General features: G+C 39.8%; 1 protein-coding gene across 7 annotated transcripts in view; it reads left to right on the top strand.

The window, feature by feature from the left end:
• KIAA0319 (KIAA0319 ortholog) overlaps positions 1-24,828 on the top strand; it is a 68,489-nt gene that overhangs the window by 35,386 nt on the left and 8,275 nt on the right. For 2 of the 7 annotated variants that reach the window (XM_065055175.1, XM_065055181.1), the window contains 17 exons: positions 1,141-1,324; positions 3,536-3,634; positions 4,321-4,418; positions 4,802-4,889; positions 5,425-5,517; positions 6,127-6,259; positions 8,107-8,335; positions 9,479-9,617; positions 11,011-11,143; positions 12,017-12,165; positions 14,609-14,760; positions 15,897-16,035; positions 17,318-17,477; positions 18,730-18,872; positions 20,223-20,345; positions 21,772-21,862; positions 23,947-24,038. In XM_065055175.1, the coding sequence (XP_064911247.1) occupies positions 1,141-1,324; positions 3,536-3,634; positions 4,321-4,418; positions 4,802-4,889; positions 5,425-5,517; positions 6,127-6,259; positions 8,107-8,335; positions 9,479-9,617; positions 11,011-11,143; positions 12,017-12,165; positions 14,609-14,760; positions 15,897-16,035; positions 17,318-17,477; positions 18,730-18,872; positions 20,223-20,345; positions 21,772-21,862; positions 23,947-24,038 (2,245 nt within the window). The remainder of the gene's footprint in view (positions 1-1,140; positions 1,325-3,535; positions 3,635-4,320; positions 4,419-4,801; positions 4,890-5,424; positions 5,518-6,126; positions 6,260-8,106; positions 8,336-9,478; positions 9,618-11,010; positions 11,144-12,016; positions 12,166-14,608; positions 14,761-15,896; positions 16,036-17,317; positions 17,478-18,729; positions 18,873-20,222; positions 20,346-21,771; positions 21,863-23,946; positions 24,039-24,828) is intronic. The other 5 variants (XM_065055176.1, XM_065055177.1, XM_065055179.1 and 2 more) reach the window with 5 other exon arrangements.

Genomic DNA, 24,828 nt, shown 5'->3' on the forward strand with positions numbered 1-24,828 from the left:
CCTTTCAATGCTGTCCAATGGCAGGACAAGAGGCAATGGGCACAAATCAAAATACAAGGAGTTCTATTTAAACACTGAAAACTGTTTTTTTTTTTTCTTTTTTCATTGTGAAGATGGTCAAACACTGGAACAGGTTTTCCAGAGGGGTTGTGGATTCTCTGACCTTGGAGATATTCAAAACCTGAGAGGATGTGGTCCTGAGCAGCCTGCTTGTGTCTGACCCTGCTTTGAGGAGAGGGCTTGGACTAGATGATCTCCAGAGGACCCTTCCCACCTCAGCCATTCTGTGATATGAGTGTGAATTTTACCCACCTTCATAGTCCTGTTCTTCAGTTAATAGATTATGTACAAATAGTAGCAGTGTGTTATGTCTTCACGTGCCACACATAGTAGCCATAATTGGCAAAGTGCTTTTCTCTAAATGTTAGGTCAGAAATAAGTCTTGAGGATGTAAGGAAAACCTATTGGCCTGTTGAGACTAATGCGTCATTGAAAGGTGATGACATCTGAAAGAAAGGGGCAACGTAATGGGCAAGGCTAACATAGTGCCGAGTTATTCCTGCAAAACTTGTGTCCTTTACTGCAGTCCTGATTTACTAACAAGGTGGGTCAGTGAGAACAACACTTCTGCTTAGTGACTGAAGTAGGGAGAGTTAGGCCATTTTATTAGAGGTGAGGAAGTAAGAAGGCATACCGTGTTCTGGTCTGAGTTAATGTAGTAAGAGGCAAGGGTTCTGTTATGTTTGTGTGTGTACAGCGTGAAGACAATAATACTCAGCACACAGACTTTCTTTTGTTTGCTTTTAAAGGTTTATGGCTCTATTTAGACCTGTTCTACTGTTCTTCATTATTTTGAGAACTGGTAGCTTTAGCTGCATTCCAGATGACCTCATTTTGATGACCATAATTATGCTGTTCTGCATCTGAAACTTGGAAAATGATTAGTATTTCTTACAAAAACTGATCAGTAAAATAAACAACAGTCCTCCATTGATAGATATGCTGTATATGAATAAAACCACCTAGTAGCATAAATCAGTAGGCTCACCCTACATGCTGTTTAAAAAACATACCTCTAAATCTAGAAATGTGAAAAATGGCTCACTTATGACAACTGTCTCTCCATAATTCATTTTTCAGGCTGCTACGCCTTCCCCTTCTTCAGACAAACTGGATGTCTCCCCAGGTGTGGCAGAGAAAACCCAGACTCCCACAATGGCCCCAGAGAACGTCACTGAAGGTGGGACCATGCTACTTCCCACTAATACTGTGCCATCTGAGCCCATGCAGCAATTCACACCACCTGCTACTGCTGCTGAAGCAGGTAATGTTTCAACAGAACCGGGGATCTGAGGAGTAGCTGCAGGTTGGACAGCGGGCAGGGATGTTTTTATCACTGTCAGGCTTCCAGCCTATTGTTAGTTATGATCTTGGTCTTATCCAAACATAATATCATACTACTTAAAGCCTGTAGACTTACAGTGACGCTACAAACTCAAGACCCCTTAGCCAGTTACTTCTGAGGCAAAACTATGCCCGCTCCATCATTAATGGGAAAGTATAACTCTAGCAAATACAGCAAAGTAAAAAGCAGAGATTAACAGCCATTTCTTAATGAGTTAATTTTTATGCTTGGTAAGAAATACCTGAAGTTTCAGAATAGTCTCTTCTAGCCATACTATTATTCTTTTGTGACTCTTGAGAACATTGCTCCCTCCCAGAAACTCTTCAGTAGGGTTTCCACTACTTACAGTTGTCAGATATCATGCAGCAGCGTAGGTGGAACCTGAGGAGTGTCAGCCCGTAATAGTGGAGAAGCCAGGCCTTCAGTAGGGGAGAACATGGCCTCCCCATCCTGAGTGTGGGGGGGAAAGTTTTGCTTTAATTTCAGAGCTTGTCAGACTTCAGCTGCAGAGCAAAAGTTTTTATTTTGAAAATGATGTGTTTAACCACTATGTCCTCTAGCTGTCTTAAATTATGTGTGTATATTAGAGTATTTCCTTTTTCCTGCTCAGTTTACTGTGTCCTTGTGCACCCTGACAAAGGGTTGGAAAGGCCACAAGAAGCAGAGAAGCACAGAAATGCTCTGTGCTCTTAATGTACTGAGGAATATGGAGAACTAAGCCCTTTGCTTCCTGGTAGAGCTAGTCTGGTTTGGGACATTCTTGGCACTCTCTGCCAAACCGCAGCCTACCAGCTAGGACAGCGGTAGGAGGTAACAGGAACAGATGAACTACAAGAAATCCCTCTCCAAGGCAATGGATCATCAGTACAGTTGAGTGTTGACTAAGCAGCTCCTCCTTCACGGGAGGAGGTTGAAGAGGACTCAAAAAGGAGCTTGGAAGAAGTTGAAGGAAAGTTTGTGATTAATCTCTCCCTAAGTACTGCTTTGTGCAAGGATTGCCCCAGGTTTGTGTGTTCTGAGCCCTACTGTCTTGGAAGTCTTGAAGACCAGAACTCCTTCTCTCTTTCGGTCATTACCCTCATCTAGCTGTTTTATTCTCTTCTTATGTGGAGGTCAAGTAGTAAACTCGTCTCCATTGGTGCCTACAGTGACTACCATGAGCAATTATGGAGTCTTGGGTACATTTAAGTATCAGTGGCAGAAAGTTTACTGTCAATGTGGCCTCCTCATCCATTTTTAGACCTGTAAGCTGCCACTGCTGAGTAGCCTCTTGCTCATCAGGGTTTGTAAGTTGGACATTTAGACACTAGTGAATGTTGCCTTTGTGAACCCACAGAACAAAGGTTCTCCAATGTTAGAAGGAAGACATTTGAAAACTTTGAAATAGAGGTCTAGGGGAACCTTTCCTGAAGTTGTGCTTTGTTGTGTTTCTGTTGGGGACTGGATTTGTAGACTCTGGCATTTTTGGAAGAGTAGAGAGTTTTCACAGTTGAGAACTGGGAAGGTGTTCCTGGATGGCAAATAGATTGAATGTGCAATTCAGCTACAAAATAACACTTTTGCCATGCTATAAAGGTGGGATTTTTAAGAGGGACAGTGAGCTGGACATTGAGGCATGCCTCACAAGTGCCACACAAACATAGGAACAGTACTTCTTGGTGAAAGAAGGTGTGATATCAGAATTCTGTTATGGACTATCTTATTCCATTTAATGAGGTTTGTTCCAGTGCAGATGACTTTTTTGTCTTCTGTAACTGAATGTTTTTTAATTCCTGCACTTCCATCCAATTACTAAGAAAAATACATAACTCTTTATGCAGGGCACTGTTACCTCTGATATACAGCAATAATCAGAATGCTTTTCTCTAAAACAGAAGTGGGGGAAATGACACTTCATATTTGGGGAAGAAGAAAAATTTTTGCTCAGTAAAAGGTGAAGGAGCCATAATCATGATTATAATAGGACATTATTTGATTATGTATGGAGGATTTTTTTTTCTTATCCTTGCCTGTTCATTGTAGAGTGTTTGTAAATTTTGCCTAATCTGTTACAAATAATATTTGAAGATACTAAATTTATATCCATCCCATCTGTTAAAACATAATGTATTTATTATGTCTTAAATACAGTAAAAGAACTTATTGTGTCTGCTGGAGATAACGTACAAGTGATACTACCCAAAAATGAGGTTGAACTGAATGCCTTTGTTGTCCCACCACCGCCTACAGGTGAGTTGAATGGCCTTGGCATACAAGGAGATGCAAACACTGCCAACCTGTAAATGCAGGCAAGTCCTGTACATCAGGATAAAACCATCTTTCTTATCTCCTACTAATACCTTTTTTGTGGTCCCAACTGCAGAGATTATTATTATTATTATTATTATTATTATTATTATCCCTATGGATTTTAGAGACTTTTTTGAAGTGACTGTTATTGTCAGAACCTGAACTCATTAGCCAGATGGTTCAACAGAAAGCCTGTAGTTTCTACCAAAAGATGATGTGGTCCAGGTTATAGTGTCTTGATGTAAAGCAGAGAGGGATGGGAAGTAGTTTCGGAATGCAACATTTACCTTAAAACTACCAGCTTCTGAACTGCAGCAATGAAGAATGCACATTTACACACATAGGTAGCTATGTAAAATGCATTCACTTCATGAGAAGCTGGTTGTTGTGAAGAAGTCAATTATTTGTGAAGTCCATTACATCCTTGCTGCTTTGCCAAGTTACAGCCCACCATGGAAATTCAACATGTAATCATACTGCTTCATTTTGCAGGCTTAAACAGTCTTAGCTGTCGTGATTTTCTACTATAGCATTTTATCTGATGGATGGTGAACTTGATTTCTTAGTTTCCTGGGTTTATCTTGAAGGCAAAGCTGATTACTCTTATTCTGTGTTATTGCTCTTAGAAACAGCCTACACCTATGAGTGGAGCTTAATCAGTCACCCTGCTGACTATGGTGGTGAAATGGAGCGCAGGCACAGCCAGGCCTTGAAGCTCTCTCATGTAAGTGAACTGTAAGCTCAGGCTTGTTGTGTTTCTATGATCCTTTTGCAGGAATCCAACTTGTGGGGAAGGGCGCCTCAATTTAAGAAGTTTGACTGCCAGAGTCTCTTCACTTGCATGTGTCACCAAATCTTTGCCAGATTAGAAGTGTCTTTTTCATAGCGCTCTAATGATTTGCTAAGATAGAGTAAAAATTCGTAAGTGATTGCTTTGTATTCCCCGCTTCTGGGCAGTGACTAGGGGCCTTTTGTGTATGTGTTTATAAAAGGAACTCTTGGTTTCAGATATACAGATTTTTCTCTGTTTACAATATGATTGGCAGATTTATGCATACTGCTTTTGTATAATTTGACATGTAACACAATTTGTTTTGTTTGTCTCAGTTATCAGTGGGACTTTATGCCTTCAAAGTGGCGGTTTCTGGTGAAAATGCCTTTGGTGAAGGTTTTGTAAATGTCACAGTCAAACCAGGTAAATCAGTTGGCTGAAGTAATGAAATTAATTTCTTCAATGCAAGTAGTTGTACAACATGCTCATCTAATAGTCTGTCCAGGACATTTGGTAGTCCAGCCACGCAGAGGTGTTTCATAGCTTGGTACCTGTAAAGCTTTTTAAGGAAGTAGAGTTAAAGATCTTGCTCACTGTGTTTAAGTGCTCTCTGGTCTTGTACCCTCCTGAGGTAAGGCCTGAGACAGCATCATGCCACCTTTTCCAGTACAGCCAGGAACAGCTATTACGTGCTGAACTTGTTCTAGCTGCAAGTTAAAGTGCACAGGTCTGATCTGAATTATACCAGTTAGAAGTGGCTGCAGCAGAAAAGTGCTGCATCAGCACTATGTTCCTCAGTAACCTTTTCTCTCCCTTGTCCAAAAAGGACAGCAGGTGCTGCAAAGCTGTCAATCCTAGATTTGAGTCACTAGGGACTGTTGATCTGTAGAGTTAAGATCAGTTTTACTTGAGCTTTCACTATATTTTTCCCACTCTCTCCCTGCTTTCTTTCTCACAGCAGTCAGAGTTAACCAGCTGCCAGTTGCCATTGCTTCACCCCAAGTGCAAGAAGTTTCTTTGCCTACAACTTCTACATTCATTGATGGCAGTCGTATGTAGTGGACCATCCTGTATTTTTAATATACAGTTACAATATTATTGTTTCTCAATTACATGTGAAATTCCTCCTTCTCACTCAGAAGTTTCCTGAATCATCATTTATTTTGTAGATTTGAGTCTAGTTATAAATTATTTTAATAAATAAGTGATAAAATGCAGCCTTCCGCTTGGGGATTGAGGTGCAGTGTCAGAGGCTGCTGCATCCAAACAGCAGCTGCTCTTACAGCTTCTTCCTGACCTGCCCAAAGGCCTCTGTGCCAGTACACCTGGGCCCACAGCAGAGAGCTGTCACATAGGGTACGATGAGATGGCATTAATTAGGTTCATAATTACTGAGAGCAGACAAGTTGGAATGTGCAGAGTCTGGGACTGTTTTTTATTTTTGTGTGCATGAAGAATTTTTTTTGTTTGGTTGTTTAGATAAACCATACCAAATGTAACTTGGAATCTGCGTTTTAACAGCTGTGGTACATGAAACCTGTTTGATATGCTTGAAAAGATAGTTGTAGCAAATCAGTTAGGTATCTGTGCATGAAAGACTTGAGGATTAATTCTAGCAATTGCTACAAGAATTTGATATGTTTTTCTTTAATGAATGTAGAAAGTATAGATGATACGAAGATAGTGAGTTACCACTGGGAAGAGATTAAAGGTCCTTTGCGAGAGCAGAAGGCATCTGCTGACACACCTGTCTTGCGCTTGTCTAACCTTGTTCCTGGAAACTACACTTTCAGGTACCTGCACAGATGCTTTCTTTTGGGGTTTTAACTGTTTCTGTGATATCAGCTAAATGTTTGTTTCTCTTTGTGCTCACATGTACCTCCTAAAATGGAAAACTTAATTTTTCTTCTGCATGCTGTTACCCTTCATTTTGCACGGTGGAGGGACATAGGGAACAGTTTTATTTAAAAGTGCTTGCAGTGATTTTGTGATACTAATGTAATGATACTTTATAGCACAAAGTTATGCAAAACAAGCTATCAGAAATTACATACCTTCCACTCCCACCACTAACAACTGTGACAGAACATTTTAATTTATTTATTTTGTCCTGACAATGGAAGCAAAGTTCGTGGTTCTGAGTGCTTTACTTAAAAACAGAGTTCATTTTCTGAACTTCTTAACTTAAAGCCTGGTCTGCACAGATGCAGACTTCCCACTGACCCAGCCTGGCTTATTTGGCTGACAGTGGGTAAGAGTTTACCAGTCAATATACTATGTCTCAGTGTAGGATCAGCAGAATGTTGAAGCCAGTGAACATACTCATTAAGTGTAGTGCTTTGCATAAACTTCACTAAAAATTGCATATTCAACTTTCATTCTGTGTTCTTTACTGGAATTGTTCCATATTGTACAGTGGCAGAAATTAGTGTAGGATTTTTATCTGTATTAAAAAGGGCAGAGCTTACTTACAAGCTACGTTCTAAGTGTGTTCCAAACAGGAACAGGGCAGGGACGTCAAACCTGTTTTCACCGAGGGCCACATCAGCCTCGCAGTTGCCTTCAAAGGGCCAAATGTAATTTTAGGACTGTATAAATGTAGGAGTAGTTACATTTGGCCCTTTGAAGGCAACCGCGAAGCTGATGTAGCCCGCAGTGAAAATGAGTTTGACATTCCTGCCCTAGGGAATTTAGAAATCACTTGCTATATCTGTGCACTTTTGGGAGAGGCTGAGGTACTTGAACAATAGCAGTGTGTTCAAGCTTACAGGAAATCAGCTGGTCAACAAAATCCAGTGCTCCTGATACGCATGGATGTGTACGCACTGTAAAAGTATACGTTCCCTAATGACAGAATTAATGAGCACTAGTTTTGTTCCCACTCAGGGAAGGCTTCAAGAGTGGCTCCTTTCCATGTGGTCAGCTGTACGCAGATTTCAAAACAGAGGTCAATTAGAGATGTATTTGGTTACCACACTGTGGAGGGCAGTCTTTTATCACTTTCAGGTGCTAGCAGTCTCATTTTAAGGTGATTTGTCATTGTGTTTTTGAGAAGCAGTGGTTTGTCGTTTTAAATGCAGTACTTTTTTAGTTTTGTGACTTGACATCTTCAGTAATCTGAGCTGATACTAAGCTCTGTTAAAATTAGTAATAGTGTGCTGCAAAGAAGTAAGAAATTAGGAACTGCTGCTGTGCTGTAAGCAGAGCTTCTGAACACCCAGAGTAGTTTTGGATGTAGGTGTTAACAGGGACTGCTCTGCTATGGGTGATGAACAAAATCCTTGTGTTTTACTGAGTAATGTTTTTTTCTTTAAAAAAAAAAAAAAAAAATTTGCAGTCAAATAAGCTTGAAATGATGAAGTTGCCATTGACTGCAGTGAAAGGGTTTCATCTAGGATCCAGGATAGCTACACTTTTTTTTCCTTAAAGGTTGAAAGCTGTGTTTGAAAACAGTCTTCTGAGTTTCTTTCCTACCCTAGTTGAGGGATATGTGTTTCTGAAGCAGAAGTTTGTATAATCTAATCGGTGGCTCTGGTTTAGGTGTTGTTTGAAGAAATGACAGAAAAAGTTAACCTTTGAACTCAGGACTTGGCAGAAGTCCATCTTAATAGATTTCCAATATTGGTTTTCCTGTTTATAGACTCACAGTGATTGATTCAGATGGAGCAGCCAACTCCACCATTGCATCTCTGACTGTCAGCAAACCAGTGGATTACCCACCTATTGCCAATGCAGGACCTAATCAGGCAGTCACCTTGCCCCAGAACTTCATCACGCTGAATGGAAACCAGAGCAGCGATGACCATGAAATTGTCAGCTATGAGTGGTCACTCAGTCCAAAAAGCAAAGGCAAGGTTGTAGCAATGCAGGTATGTTTATTTCTTCCTTCCTGTGTATGAGTGGAAAGCTCTTTTATCTTTGCCTCAGCACAAGCAAACACCTAAGTAACTACTCAGAAGCATTGAAATATCTAGAGTGCTGTCACTTTTTTTTTTTTTGCTGTTCCTGTCTGATTTATTCTGCTCTTATTTTAGATACTACTTTTAATTCCTTCTCATATTTTTTTTTTTTTTCCATTCCTTGTGGCTACTTCTGATTCTCTCTTCTGAGATGCTGGACACGCTGAAAACTTGTTTGATGAGAATGTGAGGATAGTCAGGGTTTTCTTGTAACACTTTCTCCTGGAGAGAGAAGTTTTTTCCAGTAGCATTTTTCAGTTTCTTTTCAAGAGCCTAGTAATCTTTTTTATGTCCCTGAAGCTGAGGATGCTGGTCTCAGTTGTGTTACATGGTTACATGGTTAGAATGCAATGTAATGAGTAATTTATCAAATCACTTAGTTCTTATTTTCATCTTTATCCAAACCATCCCCCCCAAACTAATTGCATTGGGATTTGTTATTTCACATATGAGAGATACCACAAATGTTAATTTTATTAGCAAAAAGACCTATAGCTTATGAGCTTATATAGATATGAACCTAGTACTGCTGGAAGAGTACACTCAATGCAGAATTGTCTTGTTTAATATTTTTTCCTACAAACCTATCTGGCTGTGATCAAATCAAACTTGATTTTGAGTTTAACAATTTTTATAAATATTATATTAAAGAGTGTCATAATGTTTGTTTTCAAAATGTATCTAAGGAAATGGAATAAGCTCTAGTAATTTCCATCAGTGTTTAATTTCTTAATGGAGAAAGTTAATGTGTTTCACAATTATTGTTCAGAAATAATGCAGCGGTTATACCAAAATAAGAAATTAAGGTTTATTGTCTATAGATATTTCTCTGGATTGGTAGGGACAGTTGCAATAGTGAATACATTACTTCTGTCTGTGCATCAAATTTTAAGTCTCCTCTTTGTCTACAAGGTGCTTAAACTGCTTGCTCAAACACTGTATGAATTAACACAAATGTTACTTTTTTCTTCATGTTTGCTCTGTAAGACCTTTCATAATCCATGAGCATTTCTGTTTTATCTCGTTCTCTTTATCTTTCTAAACGCCGTGTAGGGAGTGCGAACGCCATACCTGCAGTTATCTGCAATGCAGGAAGGAGATTATACGTTTCAGCTGACTGTCACAGACTCTGCGAGGCAGCGGTCCACAGCTGAGGTCACACTGATCGTACAGCCTGGTAGGTCACCTGCAGGTGCGTCTGGGTCCCTCAGGGCTGGGCCAACCTGGTGTCTGAGCACTGTCCTCAAATGCATCATCTCCCCGCATTGCACCACTGAGCTGGCAGTCTGGATGTCCGTTATCCCTGCGTCAAGGACTCTTACAACTCCATTTTCTGTCAAAGCAAACAGTCTCAGCAAGCATAGAATCGTGGGAAGTCCAGGTGGTGATCCTGAGGGCTCATGCCAGCCTGGTTACATAAGGCGACCTGCACAGAGATATGTTAGAGTGTACTTCTAAAAGCTGAAATGTAGCTCTTGAATTTAATATCCTACAAAGTCTGTTTTGCTAAGCTGTTCAGAGTATCAGTCAGTGCTTTGCTCAATTTCATTATCGTTTTGCAGTTCTTCTTCAAGAATCCTTGTGTGACTTAAATTCTCACAAGAATTGCATTGCACTTTCTAGTGAAAAGTGTCAAGCAAGGAATTTCAAAACCTGCATCTTTCACACATTGGTTTGGATTTAGTGATGAATGGGCCCAAATGGTCCAGGCCTTGTGAGATATGTTTTTTTAATGCCTCTTTTTTTTTTTTTTTTTTTTTTTTTTGTGTGTGATGTGTTTGCCTGTTACATCCAAAGTGACCTTTTCTGACCATCCAAAGGTCTCACATTCCACCATAGGGAAATGTTTTCTCTTTCTGTTGTTGCTTATTACACATCTTTTTGTAGATGACCCCTTCTGGGAAAACTTTACAGCAGGCAGTTACTGCAGAAATCAAGATTATGAATTGGAAGTACAGCATGTTGTGGTGTCTTTTAGACTTGTCATAGTGTGGAACTAGAAAGATGCTATCACTGAAGTCAGGTCTAAGGTTAAATAAACATCTTGGAAAATGGTGGCATTGCCAGTTTTACCGTGCCACAAAAGCAGAGGTTGAAAACAGAATCACATGTTATATGTTTCTGCACTAAATCTGTGAAGGCTCTAAAATGGTATTAACTTAGTGGTGTTGTGCTGACCTTGAGCAGCAGAGCACCTGAACTAGTATCTTTGCGGGCAAAGAACCATGTTTGTGTGGGTGACTTCGGAAGCTATGAAACCAGGAGAATACCCACCCCACTACTCTTGTTGTAAAACATTTCATACAATGCATTGAGCATGCTGCAAAATTTTTGAAGTGTGGCTGTGCCTTCAGATATGACTGTGAAAAAGGGAAGTACTTGCTGTGGGATTTGGCTTGTTGCAGAGCCGGTTTCTCCCACCTACTGTTTTCTCCTGGCTTATGCACATTACTCTTGTGATTTGTACCTTTTGAGCCATTATATCCAATCTGTAATATAATATTCTGTGTAAAATCTTCCCTCTGATTGACAATCCTTGCCAGTGACTACCAGCAAATGTCATATACTAAATACTATTTTTACAGAAAATAACAGTCCTCCAATAGCCGTGGCTGGCCCTGACAAGGAATTGACCTTCCCAGTAGAAAGCACTATGCTGGATGGAAGTAAAAGCCAAGATGACCAAGGCATTGTCTTCTATCACTGGGAAAATATCAGGTATCTAGAGATTTTACTAGTCTCTGGTAAAATAGAGAACAAAGTGATTTGGTTCCAGAGCCTCTTATGCAATGGTGCTGGGTGGTACCCTGTTTGAGAACTGCTTTGAGGATCTTTCTGCTCAGATGGGTGAGAGTCAGGAATTTTAAGTTCAACTTGGAAAGCTTAGGCAATCTCTGCCTGTCTTGCAATGTGTAATTTTGAGGCCTTCTGTTTATCAAGTTAAGAGAAAATAGACAGCAACTTCTACATCTCCTGTTAAAAAGTGAGCAACAGGCTTGGGTTACCCTCCTGTAGTGTACAAAGTTTTCCCATCGGTGCTTAGAACTGGGTTTTCTCAGTCACTTGTTTGTTGAATAATAAAGTAAATTGACAATGTTTAGCTTGAGCTTTCAATAGTAGGTGACAAAAGCACTCATGAATGATGACAGAAAATGTTTTTCAAAAGCTTGTAATTGTATGTTTATGTGCAAACTAATTGATCCTTAATGAAAGGACAAGATAGCTCATGCAACTGTCATACCTATGGTAGAGAAAGGTTTCCTGCCACCCTGTATGTGTTGTGAGTAACTCTTAGAGCAACAGCGTTTGCGGGCTACCATGAAATAGTACACTAGGAGGTTGTACTTTTGGGTTGTGTTTTCTGCTCTTCTGATAACTGGGTATGTGATGCTTGCATGCTTTGAATATCTTTAAAATAATGGATTTATGAATTCTCTGAACTAAACTCGTGTCTCTTATAGCTCTTTAACCATCAGCACTTATAGCAGTAGTAGAACTACAATATACATAAAAGAAAAGGGCTTGAGCAGTGCTGTGGAAAGAACAATTTGCCTCTCTGTGCAAGATTATTTTTGAGATGTTTTGTTTCAGTGGGCCGAGCTCTGTACAGATGGAAAATGGTGACAAAGCAATAGCAACTGTGACTGGTCTTCAAGTTGGTACCTACCGCTTCAGGCTGACCGTGAAAGACCGACAGGGCTTAAGCAGTGCATCTGTGCTATCTATCACTGTGAGGGAAGGTAAGCAGAGTTGCAGCTTCTTAGGATATCGTGGGCAATATGCCAGTTAATTTAGTCACTGACAGTGTGTAAAGGAATTGGAATAGAAAGGGAGAATGTGTTTGTTGTCATTTGCCAAGGGTATTCAAGAGTAGTTATTGCTAGTTTGTAATAAAGTAGTGTTGTCAGTGACTGGTAGAATTAAATTCTCTGACCGCAAGCTTTTTTAAAGTTAAATGTATGCAGAATTAACTGTAACAAAAATGCCCTGAAATACTGTTTTTGACCATGGTGCGTTTGCTTCGTTAAGAGCATATGTTTTTATTTTATTATCAAAGTTAAACTCTGAGCAGAAAAACAATTTTACTGTGGGTTTTAAGTAACATCCAAGAAGTAATGTCTCAGGGTATACCAGTTTTCACTTAAAAGCTTAACATTAAAAGACCTGTATTTATTTTGATTTTTTAATACAGGGAGACAGTTGCTGTGGTGGGTGTGGTGGTTTGGGCTTTTTTGTGTGTGGGTTTTGTTTTTTTTTTTTTGTGTGTGTGTGTTTTTTTTCTCAACATGCATGTGGTAGGAGATGCTTTAGGTTAATAATGCCTATTGTATGAGATAATAGAACCATTCAGGTTGGAAAACACCTTCAAGATCACAGAGTCCAACCGTTAACCTGAAATTGTCAAGCTCACCACAAAAAACATAGCTGTATTCACCACATTTACACATCTTTTAAACACCTATGGGGATGGTGACTCCACCACTTCCCTGGGCAGCCTGTTCCAAGCCTTTCTGTGAAGAAATTTTTCCTAATATCCAATCTAAACCTCCCCTGGCAGAAGTTGAGGCCATTTCCTTTCATCCTGTCACTTACTACTTGGGAGAAGAGACCAACAACCTCCATGCTACAACCTACTTTCAGGTAGTTGCAGACAGTGATCAGGTCTCCCCTCAGCCTCCTTTTCTCCAGGCTAAACAGCCCCAGTTCCCTCAGCTGCTCCTCACAGGAGTTGTTCTCTAGACCCTTCACCAGCTTTGTTGCTCTTTTGACATAGGTATTGTCAGGTATTCCTGACAGATTTCATAGCTTTGACTTACGTTGCATCCTCAAGTTTGCAGGCAGTGGTAATCCAACTGTATTTTGTCTCATGTTGTTCCTTAGGGAGTGATTTTGAGCAATCCCTGTGGACCTATCTCCTTTTAAAGAAGGTGGCATAATAAATTTCAAATCTTGTTTGGTCCAGAGTTTGGCTTTCTGTTGCATACCGTGTTTTTTGAAAGGAGCAATGCACTCCGACTCTGCAAGTATGGTACCTGTACCATTTATGAAATGATAGTGGAGTTACATAAGAATCTTAGCTGCTGACTTTATTGAAAACAATGCAGCCTTGTTTCTTTTTTGCTTGATATCACTGCAGAACAAGTGAATCTTGGAGAAGAAACTGGACTTAGCTTTGCACATGTGCATTATTGGTTGAACTTTTTCAGTTTAAGTTAGGTTTTAGTCAGAAACACATGGCAACAGCTCTGCCCAAATGTGTCTCATGGTCTCATTCATGCTGTTTAGTCACAGTATTTACTGACTACAGTCATAGGTTCAGTATTAATATATTAAATGTTCCAATAGCCAAGTTTAATCAACTGGTTTATTTGGAAGAGACAAGAAAATCATTTGTATCACAGAGAACTCTATGCTGCTCTGGAGAATAGAGTCACAGCCAGTGCCCTGGAGACCTGCCCCAGAGTGAATTATTTATGTCCAACCTAAATACTCAGACCAGCGAATTATTTCGCTCAGCCTCACAGCTTCCTGGAGTTCTGTCTTATCAGTTGTGTCCTAAACAAAAGTCAGTGATGTCTGGTTTCTGGAAGGAGAATGTGTTCATGTTCCTGTGGTGTTTTTTGGCCATAGTCCCAATGCATGGCTTAATTTCACTGCTAGCGGTAGCAAAAAGCATTTGGGAACTGGGTTTTTGCTCTTAAGTTTCCTGATTACACTTTCTCTAAAACAGACACTGTTAAGATATAAAACCTTACATGAATTTCTATTAGGTCGTAAGTGATTCTCAAGATGAGAAGAGCCCAGCATGGTGATCTCATGCTGGGCTGTGTTTCTAAGCAGGTAAAAAGTCTTTTTGCTTGACTGAGCAGATCCGATACCTAAATTACTGTGAAACTGTAAATAGAGTACCCCACAATGCTTTTTCAAATAGGTATTTTTTGATTGGTACCTCTTATTGCCATTCTCCTTATGGTGCAGCTCTGCTTTTGTCAGGTTGTAATAATCCTGGAGCCAAATTCTGTATACTTGCTCATCCTTTCCCTGTACCTTTGACACGAGATTTTGTTGGTACTGCCTGTAGTCATCGGGCAAAGAATTGCAGTGTGGGTGTATTGGCCATGGCATGTCACATTTTGCATGTCTTGAAAGCAAATCCTTCTCCTCCACTATTTTTATGGCTAGAAAACAACAGTCCACCCCGGGCGCATGCTGGTGGGAAGCATGTTCTAGTGCTTCCAAATAACTCTGTTACATTGGATGGCTCAAGGTCTGCTGATGACCAGGGGATTGTGTCCTATTTGTGGATTCGGGATGGTCAAAGCCCAGCAGCTGGGGTAAGTTTCTTGAAGGTTGTAATGAGTGAAATTCAGCTCTTGTGTATGCATGTAGCATCACTGTAGCAGGACAAGCAGCTGTGGCGCAAAAGAGGCTGTGATGCATGGTGTCTGTCTGATTTGTCTCCCCTGCTCTCTCTAATGCTTTGGTTCAAGGGGCTTGTGATATTTTCAGTACAGCTATAGGATATGATGGCTAAGTAGGAAGACTGCAGCAGTGTGGACTTAGTTGGGAAAGACTTGAGAAAGAAGAATAAAGTTGTGTCTCTTAAAGAGTAATTGGTGATAGTACGAAGCTAATGTGCTTGAAAGAAAAATAATCTGAAATACAGATACTACAAGGGAGAAAGAGTCTGAGAGCGCAAGAAATACCGATAAAGACTAGGGAATCATGCCTGGTACCAGATGAGGCAAAACTTGCAGCTTAAGATAAAAACGGTGTTAGGCACTAGAGGAATATGTCCCTCCCCTGGCAGACCACAGTGAATAGTCAGGGTCCTTAGGGCAGTGGAGTCTGCTCTCCAAATTGGGGCAGACAGCAGAAGTACCTCATGTCAGTTTACATGTCAGCTACTGAAACTGTGATAATTTCTTTGGCCTGTCTGCATGAAGTGTTGTGGACAGCTCTTTATCCTTCCGTCAGGAAGGTAGTGGCAAATCAGCAGGAACTGGGAGAGGAGGACAAACAGCGGAATGATAACAAAGCTTCTAGAAGCAATTCACACGAGAAGAATTGAAGAGCTGTAGCTTAAATATAGCTGACAGAGATGGTAGCTGGAAATACATGAACTCCAAGGAAAGGAAATAATTTGGGAGTTCAGAAAACAGAACTAAGGATACTGGAGTAAAATGGAGAAATAATAATGTAACTGTCCCAGATTTCTCAAGTACTCATCTGTTTGAAATGTCAGCTGTTCTGTCTGGGGCTCTTATTTAATGAAAATATCCATACTGTGCATACATCCTCATTAACTGTCACATCCAAATTTGCTTTAGGCTTCTGTGAACTGCGGGTAGGTCACATTTGTCCCAAAAGCCAAAGCAAGAGCTCACACTGTCATACCAGATACCTGACTTGATAGTCACACCTGCAACTTTCTCTGAGCGTATCATCATCCCTGTACCTTTTTTTGCAGGATGTGATCCATGGCTCAGACCACGAGGCAGTACTGCAGCTAACTAATCTGGTGGAAGGAACCTATACTTTTCACTTGAAAGTGACAGATGTTAAAGGAGACTCAGATATTGATTCAGCAACTGTTGAAGTGCGGCCTGGTATGACAATTAAAAGGTCATCGATACGTTGTGAATACCTCATCTTTGTTCTCCTTATTTATTTATTTCAACATTGATAAGATTCTCTCAAGTTAAAACACAAAGCAAAGAGGTCTCTCTCTTCCTACATTCTTATTTTTCTCTTAATAGGCGCCAGTGTGTTAGAAGACATGTCAGGATTCTTAACTACTAGTTACACCATTGCCTTACTGGAAGCATAAATAAATAAAAGTCATACTTCCTAGTTAGTATTTTCATTAAGTTTTTTTTGCTTTTCATTCATTGTAGGTTGTGGTTTTTTTTTTTTCCTGGTTGTTGATCAGTTTGGCCATTGGGAAGAAATGGGAGCTGAGCATTAAGTTTTAGGTGCAAATGCTACAATTGTGTGTTTGATGGTTGAAAGTGTGTTTTTATGCTTATTTTCTGTCTTTCATCCTGAACAACAAAAACAAAGCCTGAAGAGTTTCAGTGTTTTTTAAAATTATCTTTTCATGGTTTGATATTGCTCGTGTGTAGACTTGTCTTCAAATGCAGGCTAAATGGCTATGTGGTGAAAGTGTAAGTTGAAGTTTCAGGAAAAGAGTCTGAAATATTGGGTCTGTCAGAGATTTCTTGTTTGTCTGGTTCCTGGGCAAGGATTTTATTTCTGTCCCTGACTTTATTGTTGAATGTAGTCACAATAATTGGCTCAGGATTCTCATTGGATATCTGTGGAGCTAGTTTTGTTTGCAAGGCACTCTAGGAGTTCAAGTGTTATTTAACAGAACCCTCAGTTTGTGAAGGTAAACATATTTGGTATTTCTCAAATTGACGCATCCTCATTTAGACTCACTCACACAGTCTTGCATGCTACTGTATGAGTCCATCTTTGCCTCCCTTTTCCTGGCTGGTAGCCAGTAGTAGATAACAAGCAGGGAATTTAGGAATTAGACTTACCTTATGCTTACCTCTGACCTTAAGATGGCAGCACTTAGGGGAACAGAAGTTGCTGTTCCTCACAGGAATGTGTTGATGCTGAACTGAAGTACATGCTGAAGTGCTTTCTTTCAACTGGTAAGCTGGATTGCTATCTTAGGATGCACCAGGTTTGTTTCAGAAGGAATGTGAAAATGTGGTCTAAATACTTTTGTAAGAACACAAAAGGGTTGGGTTGTACGGAATATGGGTCTTATGCAGGAAAATATAGTATTAACAAGTACTATATTAGTTGTACTGCATGTTGTCTTCAATTGGTACTGAAGTATTTGCCAAGCTCTGAAAGAATAGCATGTTTTTCTGTCAGATCCCAAAAGGAATGGTCTGGTGGAGCTGATTCTGCAGGTTGGAGTGGGACAGTTGAGTGAACAGCAGAAGGACACCCTGGTGAGACAACTGGCTGTATTGCTGAATGTTTTGGATTCAGATATCAAAGTTCAGAAGATACAAGCCTACTCAGATATAAGGTACGAAGATATCCTACTGTGCCAGGAAGATGTGTGATTTTCATTGACTCTTACAGAGCTCATAATTAGTTGCAAAGTAATATTTTCTAAGACAACAGAAATGTTATACCTCTCAAGATTATATACTTTAAAAAGTATATTTCTTCTGTTGTGGTAGAAGATAGATGAAGTAAGCTCTCTGGAGGCTCAGAACTGAAGTGTTTTGTTCTTAAAAAATAATTTAAAACTATCTCTCTAGGTTCTTTTTTTTATTATTCCTTTGAAGAAAGCAGGTGCTGGATGGAGTGAGACAGACTTTCTCGCAGTGAAGCAAGTGCTGTATTTCAAAATAAGGTTCCAGCTGTATCTGATCAAACCTGTTTTACTTTCCTTTACTTCTAAGTATTTTATAAACATTTTCCCAGGTACTTGATGATGAAAATCCATGTTTTTTGCAGAGTAGACTACACAGTAGATACTCCTAAGTGTGGTATCTTCCTCTGAAGTAGAAATACCCCTCTGCTTGATCTAGAGAGCTAGAGATAGCTATGCATACCCAGAGAAATTTCTCAGCATGGTTGATAGAACCTGTTGACGTGAGTTATCTTTAAATTACTTCTTGTTAACTACTTGGTAATTAAAAACCCATTTAGGTGTCTGATTAGCTCTCAGGGAACCTCTTAAAAATTAAAATCAAACAGTTTGGAAAGTTCAGCATTTATAGTTATGATACTTTTAATCACAGCTTCCAATTACTGCTTTTCAGATAAAAATGTTCCCTGAAGAGCCTGATACAGGACGAGATTGATACCACCAATTTAAAAAGAGCTGGGGGGGGGGAAAGGGGAGGAGGGCTCCCACATGAAGTCATCTGGTTCCCTTGCTCTGAGCTTTTCTTCCTCTTAAATTCAGTTTCCTCAAGATACTCAAACTGTTTCAGAGTGCTTTGTGACAGGTTCTAGATGAGAGTGGGAAAAACAAATGTATACATACGGCAGAGTGAGGAAGACCAGGGAGGGAATTACATTTGCTGTAGTCTATGCCTTTCTTCAGTGAAACTGGGAGGTCAGAGAACTGTTGGTGCTCCTGGCTCAGAGTGAAGTCGTTGGCATTTGAATCGAGTTGACTGATCCCTGATCTTAATCTGTTCCCTAGTCTTTATCAGTGGTGACATTTGCTTTCCAGAAACAAAAAAAACCCAAAGGCTGTAAACTGAATGCCTGACAGAAGTGATCTTTGACAGCAATCATGACCTTAGCTGTTCTTCCTGCAGCACCTCGGTTGTGTTCTACGTGCAGAACGGGCATCCTTCCAAAGTGATCAAGGCATCGGATGTCTCGCGAACTCTACATGTGCAGCTTTTGAAAGAGAAGGCTGACTTTCTGCTTTTTAAAGTCCTGCGGGTTGACACGGCTGGTATGTTTTGGATTGTGCTTGCTCATCTTGGCACTTTGCAGGCATTTGGCAAACACAGCACCTGGAAGCAGTGCTTGAAGGCCTTGTGTCTGCCATCTGGTGTCTGGTCTTGGATATAGCTTTCCAAAAGATGACATTGAAACCAATACTTAAAATGCTTGTTCATTTGTGTTCATACAGCTACTTGTATTCTTTTAAAAGACATCATCTGTAACAGTAGGCAAAAGCACATCTTAATCTGGTCTGCATCAGGAAGGTCTGTGCAATGAGCATAGAGATACCCCACTTATACCATCTTCTGTTGAAAGATTGGCACAACTTAATATAGCCATAATATGTTTTGTGTCTCTGGTTCCTTCACGGCTTTTAGTGTTCAGTAATAGGCTTGTGATGTAACTTGGTTTTGTCTGTCTGTATCAGGCAGAATGGTCAGGTGATCACTGTGTTATAACCTAGTCTTCTATTATTTGCAGTGTAGACAGGCCACTGGGGTTTCTTATAATGAACTTTCTCTTTTCCCTAAAAAGATGCTTGAACTTCTAAGCCTACTTTAAACTTTGCTAGTAATGTGAACCCTTTATAATACTCAGATATTACAGATATAACTTCTCCATAATTTAAAATCAGGACATAACAATCCAAATGCAAGCAGAGTGAGCTCTGATAATAAAACAGTCACTGATTCTGTAGTAAATTCTGTCTTTATTTTCTAGTTGAAAAGGAGTGTTGTGCTATTGTAACTGTATTTGGATTACTGATATGCACAGATGTCACTTGAAAATATGCATTAACATTGTTCTTGACATAGCGAATCTCCTACTTGGAGTTTTATGGGGAATAAATTTTTATTTTAGTATGATATGATGCATTGATCTAGAAATAGCTAGGTACTATAAGCATATGAGATATGTAAATGTTCTGGCCTCAGATGCTGTAATTCAGTTTTGAAATACACTTTAATTTATGGGTATGGTGCTTGTGTTCTGTTACCTGAGAGCACTGATATTCCTCAGTTCTCAGCTACTTTAGAAGTTCTTATAAATATGTCGTAAAGGAGAAGGTCTACATTCCACAACTTCATCTCATCTTTATTTCTGGTTAGAATAAACTGTTCTTGACTTGCATACAATTTCAGTATTGTTATGCATAAGATATATTCTAATCTTTCTCTTCACAGCGAGCAGTCTCCTGAACTCTAAATCTGTTTAACACATAACAGCAAAGGGAGGTTTAAAAAATATCAGAATGTTATGAACTAGATGCTTTACCACCAATCTAGTCTCACAGTAGGAGGATGCATGACAAGTTGTCCATTTACACAGCTGACCCTATGTTTGGTTTTGTTCTTAGCCTGTCTTTTAAAATGCTCTGGACATGGACACTGTGACCCCATAACAAAGCGCTGCATTTGCTACCAGCTGTGGATGGAAAACTTGATTCACCGTTATCTAAATGATGGAGAGAGTAATTGTGGTGAGTTTGGGTGTTGTGGGATGTATTTCAAGAATATCTCATCATCTTGTGAGATTGCTGATTATTTGCTGTCAGAATTGGGAGTGCTTAGGAGGTAGATGCTGAGGGAAGACTAGAACAATCTGTTTTCCAGCCAAGCAATATCTTTCTATAGAAAGATATTTGAATAACATCTTGAAATTATAATTTCTTGATAGTAGTAGCCTATATTTAAAATATTTTAAAAGTATCACTATTTTTAAAAGTATCACTGTTTGAGGAAAAAAAGCATGAAAACTTGGTCATAGGAGATAGGTCTTTGAAATTATTTGGGGCCAGTTAGAAAGGTTGTTGAGTAGTGTGGACACTGTAAAGCTTTTGAGTAGCATTCATCTGATTGTTGCAAAGCTGAAAAAGAGGCAGGAACTTACATTCTTTGGGTGGGTGGTTAAGGCCTCTGTGCTAGAAGTATGATCTGACCCAAGGAAAGAAAACACTAGTGTTCTGGACTAACCTATATAGTCACCTTTAAAACCTCAGCTTTTTAGCATAATTAATTTCACTGTTTCTTTCAGCTTACCTGTTGCACCTGGGAAATGCAATTTAGTTTCACCAGCTTAATCATGTCTTTATTCTGTGGCACATCTAACATATCAGTTAAGGCTTTCAATTTCAAATATTTAATAGTTTTAGTTTAACTAAATTGGTCTTCCACTTAAGTTGTAATAAAGCTCCACTCTGAGTACTGTGCACTCTTGGAAACATTTGTTGAGCAATGCACTAGTTTTCAAGTAAATCTATAGAAATTTACAAGAAGCTTGCTACAAGCCATTAAGTAACCATGGCCCAATTGTCTATTAGTGAGAGAAGGCTAATTGACCAACCAAAATGGGGATGATAGGTTTTAAGCCTGAGGCTGGGACCTCCTGTTGCCATGCCCTAGTGCTGTGTTGTTCCATAGTGTAATAATAGCACTGAAATAGTGAGTATACACATGCTGGAGTTCACGTTATTGCACATGTCTCTGTATCCTTCTCCTGTTCTCCTTGATTTACAAATGTAAGTGTGCAGGTAGAAGGATCTCTCTCTAACTGGCTGTTCTTTTAAAGCACTAATGAAATGCCAGATCCAGAGTATACCTATGGTTTAGTTAAGGAATGACAACTGAGGTGATAATCATGCCCTTTTGACTTTCAGTTCCCACATAGACTTGAGTTGTCTTGGGATGGTAAAAGGTATTGGAGTGGAAGATGATTTTCAAACATGCACTTTCAGTCTGGAAGCTTAAGAATTTTTAGGGATTCTTCTGAAAATAAGAAGGTGCTAAGTTCTCCTAAGTTCCTGTTGCCACTCCCCATTCCTCAGGATTGGTTATTTTAATAGAATTTTATTAGAAATTATCCTATTCATATTACTTTACAAAGCACTGTTCTGTTTCTTTTTGCAGAGTGGAGTATACTCTATGTGACTGTATCTGTTTTTATTTTGGTTGTGGTCATGGTAGGGCTTGCCTGGTTCTGCATCTGCTGCTGCAAAAGGTATGTGATTTATGTTTATTTTTGATGGGGTATATGTAAAAACTGCACACAACTGACAGATTTTAGTCCAATCCTTGGCATGAAACCACTGAACTCTTTTCTGACATGTGAGGAGCTTCCTGTGGCTATTTCTGCATAGACATACTTTTGCTGAAAAAAGGAGTATCCATTTGTGGCTCTGTGCTCTTTCTGCATTTTGAAAAACAAAGCCGATGTTGGAGTGTACTTCATATTAAGAGATAATTTGTTAAAATGCTGAGAGTATACTGCAGGTCTTCAGCGTCTCTCACTGAGTCCTCTAGGTACTTCATGCTAAGAAAACAATGTGGCACACCCTGAAGATTGCTGACATAGGAGTGTTCTAGGCCATGGGAAGGAAACTGCTCCCAACCTGGTGGCTCCCTTGGACAGGAAGGGTGGACGTGTGGGCTGCATCTGGCCCACTGTACTCCAGTGATCTCAGTCACGCAGACTTCTTGCTTCCTCCTTCCTTAAACAGTTTTGCCTACTACTGTGTGTTGTTTCCCTCTTTGCCCCCTCTTCTGTCTTTCCTAGTGAGCCAATAAGAAATTCTCTTTCAAGTGACAAGCCCCTGCAAGTTCTGTCACTAGAGCAAGTTTTTTTGCTGCTGCTCAAAAAGCCCAGCAAATAGCTAGCTTTTTTAGGTGTTAGCAGAAATCAAGCGCTACCAAAATCTTCCCGGATCTTCAATTTTTTCTAGGTTGTCTTTGCAGTATGTAAAGGATGCTGTTTGAAATGCATGGGAGTTGACACTGATTTCCTTTTTATGGTTAAAGGAACAGTGCTGTTAGTAGAAAAGTTTAGCTGAATTGTGTCCCACTCCACCGCCCCAGTGTGGGGTGGAGCCTCACAGGAATGTGTAGATTTGATGAGAAAGGGATGGCTTATGGAATTCAGCTGTTTCTGTCCTGTGTCTTCATGTGGCTTGTGCCAGGGAGTGAGGCTGGTTGCTACAGATACGTGTAGAAAAGAGGAGGGAAATGCTGCACTGTACAGGATGGCAAGTGGTGCCCTTTGCCTTATGGAAAATACAGGAGAAAGATACTCTAGTAGTCCAAGATGTGGCTGGAATTTTGGAGGTTTTAAAGGCTTTGAGGTGCTAAATGAATTCAATTTTTAGGAAGACTGTAGAGGGGAAGCCAAGTGGTTGGCTGTTGCTGCAATGTCAGCTGAGCAGTAGGTGTCTTCTCCACTATGAACTGTGCAGTCTGCGTGGGAGAGCTTCTCCAGCTGTTGCCAGAGTCATTCCTTGCCTTAACAAAGGGCATGTGCCACCCACCCACCCTCCAAAGTTATGAGAAAGAGGGCCAGAAAAATGCCTGAGGTGTGACAGCATCTTCTAGGAGGTGTCCCCTTGGTTTCATGCATGAATGCCCTTATTTCTACTGTGAAATCCTTTGTTCCTTCTTGATCCAATACAATAAATAGTTCTGTGTCCATTCCTCTAGCTCCAGGAGTTTCCTTCTGTAATATTGAGCAGATGAGTAACTCTTGCAAGTAACTGAAAATTAACATAGAAATGATGATGTTTGAAGCATTGCAGAAGTGGATGCTGGGGAAGGATTTAAATGAAGAAAGAACAGCTGGTGATTTGCCTGCAGACTAGTAGGGCTTTGCCCCTGCATATATATGAGGGACCTGATTTCCATTTTTGTCTGGTCTTCTCTGTAAGCATAATGAGACAAGCACAACTTAAATTCTCCGAGTTAAAATAAAATATTGAGGACTAACCAGTTCTTACAGAAATTTTATTTGGAAATGAACTTATGTCTACTTTGTGTCTAGTTCCTACGCTGAAATTAAACAAACTGAACCTCTTTGGCCTAGGAAAGCAAGTCAGTCTTTCTTGCTTTCTTCATCGTTGTATATGACAGAGAAAATAAATTATACGTTCTGTTCCAGATTGTACAGCTGCTTGGTACAGGTATAAACTGGAACAACTCTTCAAAGTGGAGATCAGAAAGAACATTAAGGTTCCTTATATTGGAGTATGCGTGTGAAACGGGAGAGGGAGCGGACTTATGTGCATACATGATAACTAAATGTGGTAACTTCCTTTTTAGCAGAAAGAGGACAAAAATAAGAAAGAAAACAAAATATACCATTCTAGATAACATAGATGAGCAGGAGAGAATGGAGCTACGGCCTAAATATGGTAAGCACTGTCTGTTTCAGCTGGGAATTCATCCACCAAGCTTACAGTCAATGTATTTGAACTGACACCTGCAGTCAGGAGGTGGCCTACACATTTGGGAATGGCAGAGGCAAGCATAGACAATTAAATGGTTGGTGGAAAATAATTTATTTTGTAAGGCCTTGGGCTCAGCACTGCTCTAAGCTTCTTGGTTAATCTTAATTTAGAACATCTAATTGTTCCACAGACTTTCTCCATGTAATGTCTTTTCCCCTACACACACTTTAATTTGGAGCTGTTTTTATGGCTGTACAGCAGTTTCATCCTGGCCCATAAGTGCCTTGTTAAACATCAGCTGCTACCTTCTGCTCACATATATTTTGATTTATCTGAGTTTCAGTTTTTGGCAGGGAAATATTGGAATCCAGGTAAATAAAATCGTCTTGAGAAATTGCTGTCCTAGAAAGACAGACATAATATTTCTGTAGAAACCATGACTTTTCATTGCCACTAGTGCTAATCAGATAGTTGAGCGGACAGACTAATTTCCAGATTCAAGCTATTAAAAGTATGTTAGCTATGTACTAAGATAATCTGATTTTTTTCAATTTTAAATGCGTATATTAACATTTCAGAGCCATAAACTAATAGACCTGCAGTGAACTCATTGTTGGTGGTGGCAGTGGTACTTGCTATTATGCTGGATTGAAGAGAATGTTTTCACTTATCTTGCTTTAAGCAGCAGAGGAGATGATGGTTGGTTGTTACTAAGAAGTGAAACGTTTCTAATGAGCTTGTTTTGCTTTTTTAT

This window comes from Columba livia, chromosome 2 (genome assembly GCF_036013475.1).
Source record: "Columba livia isolate bColLiv1 breed racing homer chromosome 2, bColLiv1.pat.W.v2, whole genome shotgun sequence".
Classification (NCBI taxonomy): domain Eukaryota; kingdom Metazoa; phylum Chordata; class Aves; order Columbiformes; family Columbidae; genus Columba; species Columba livia.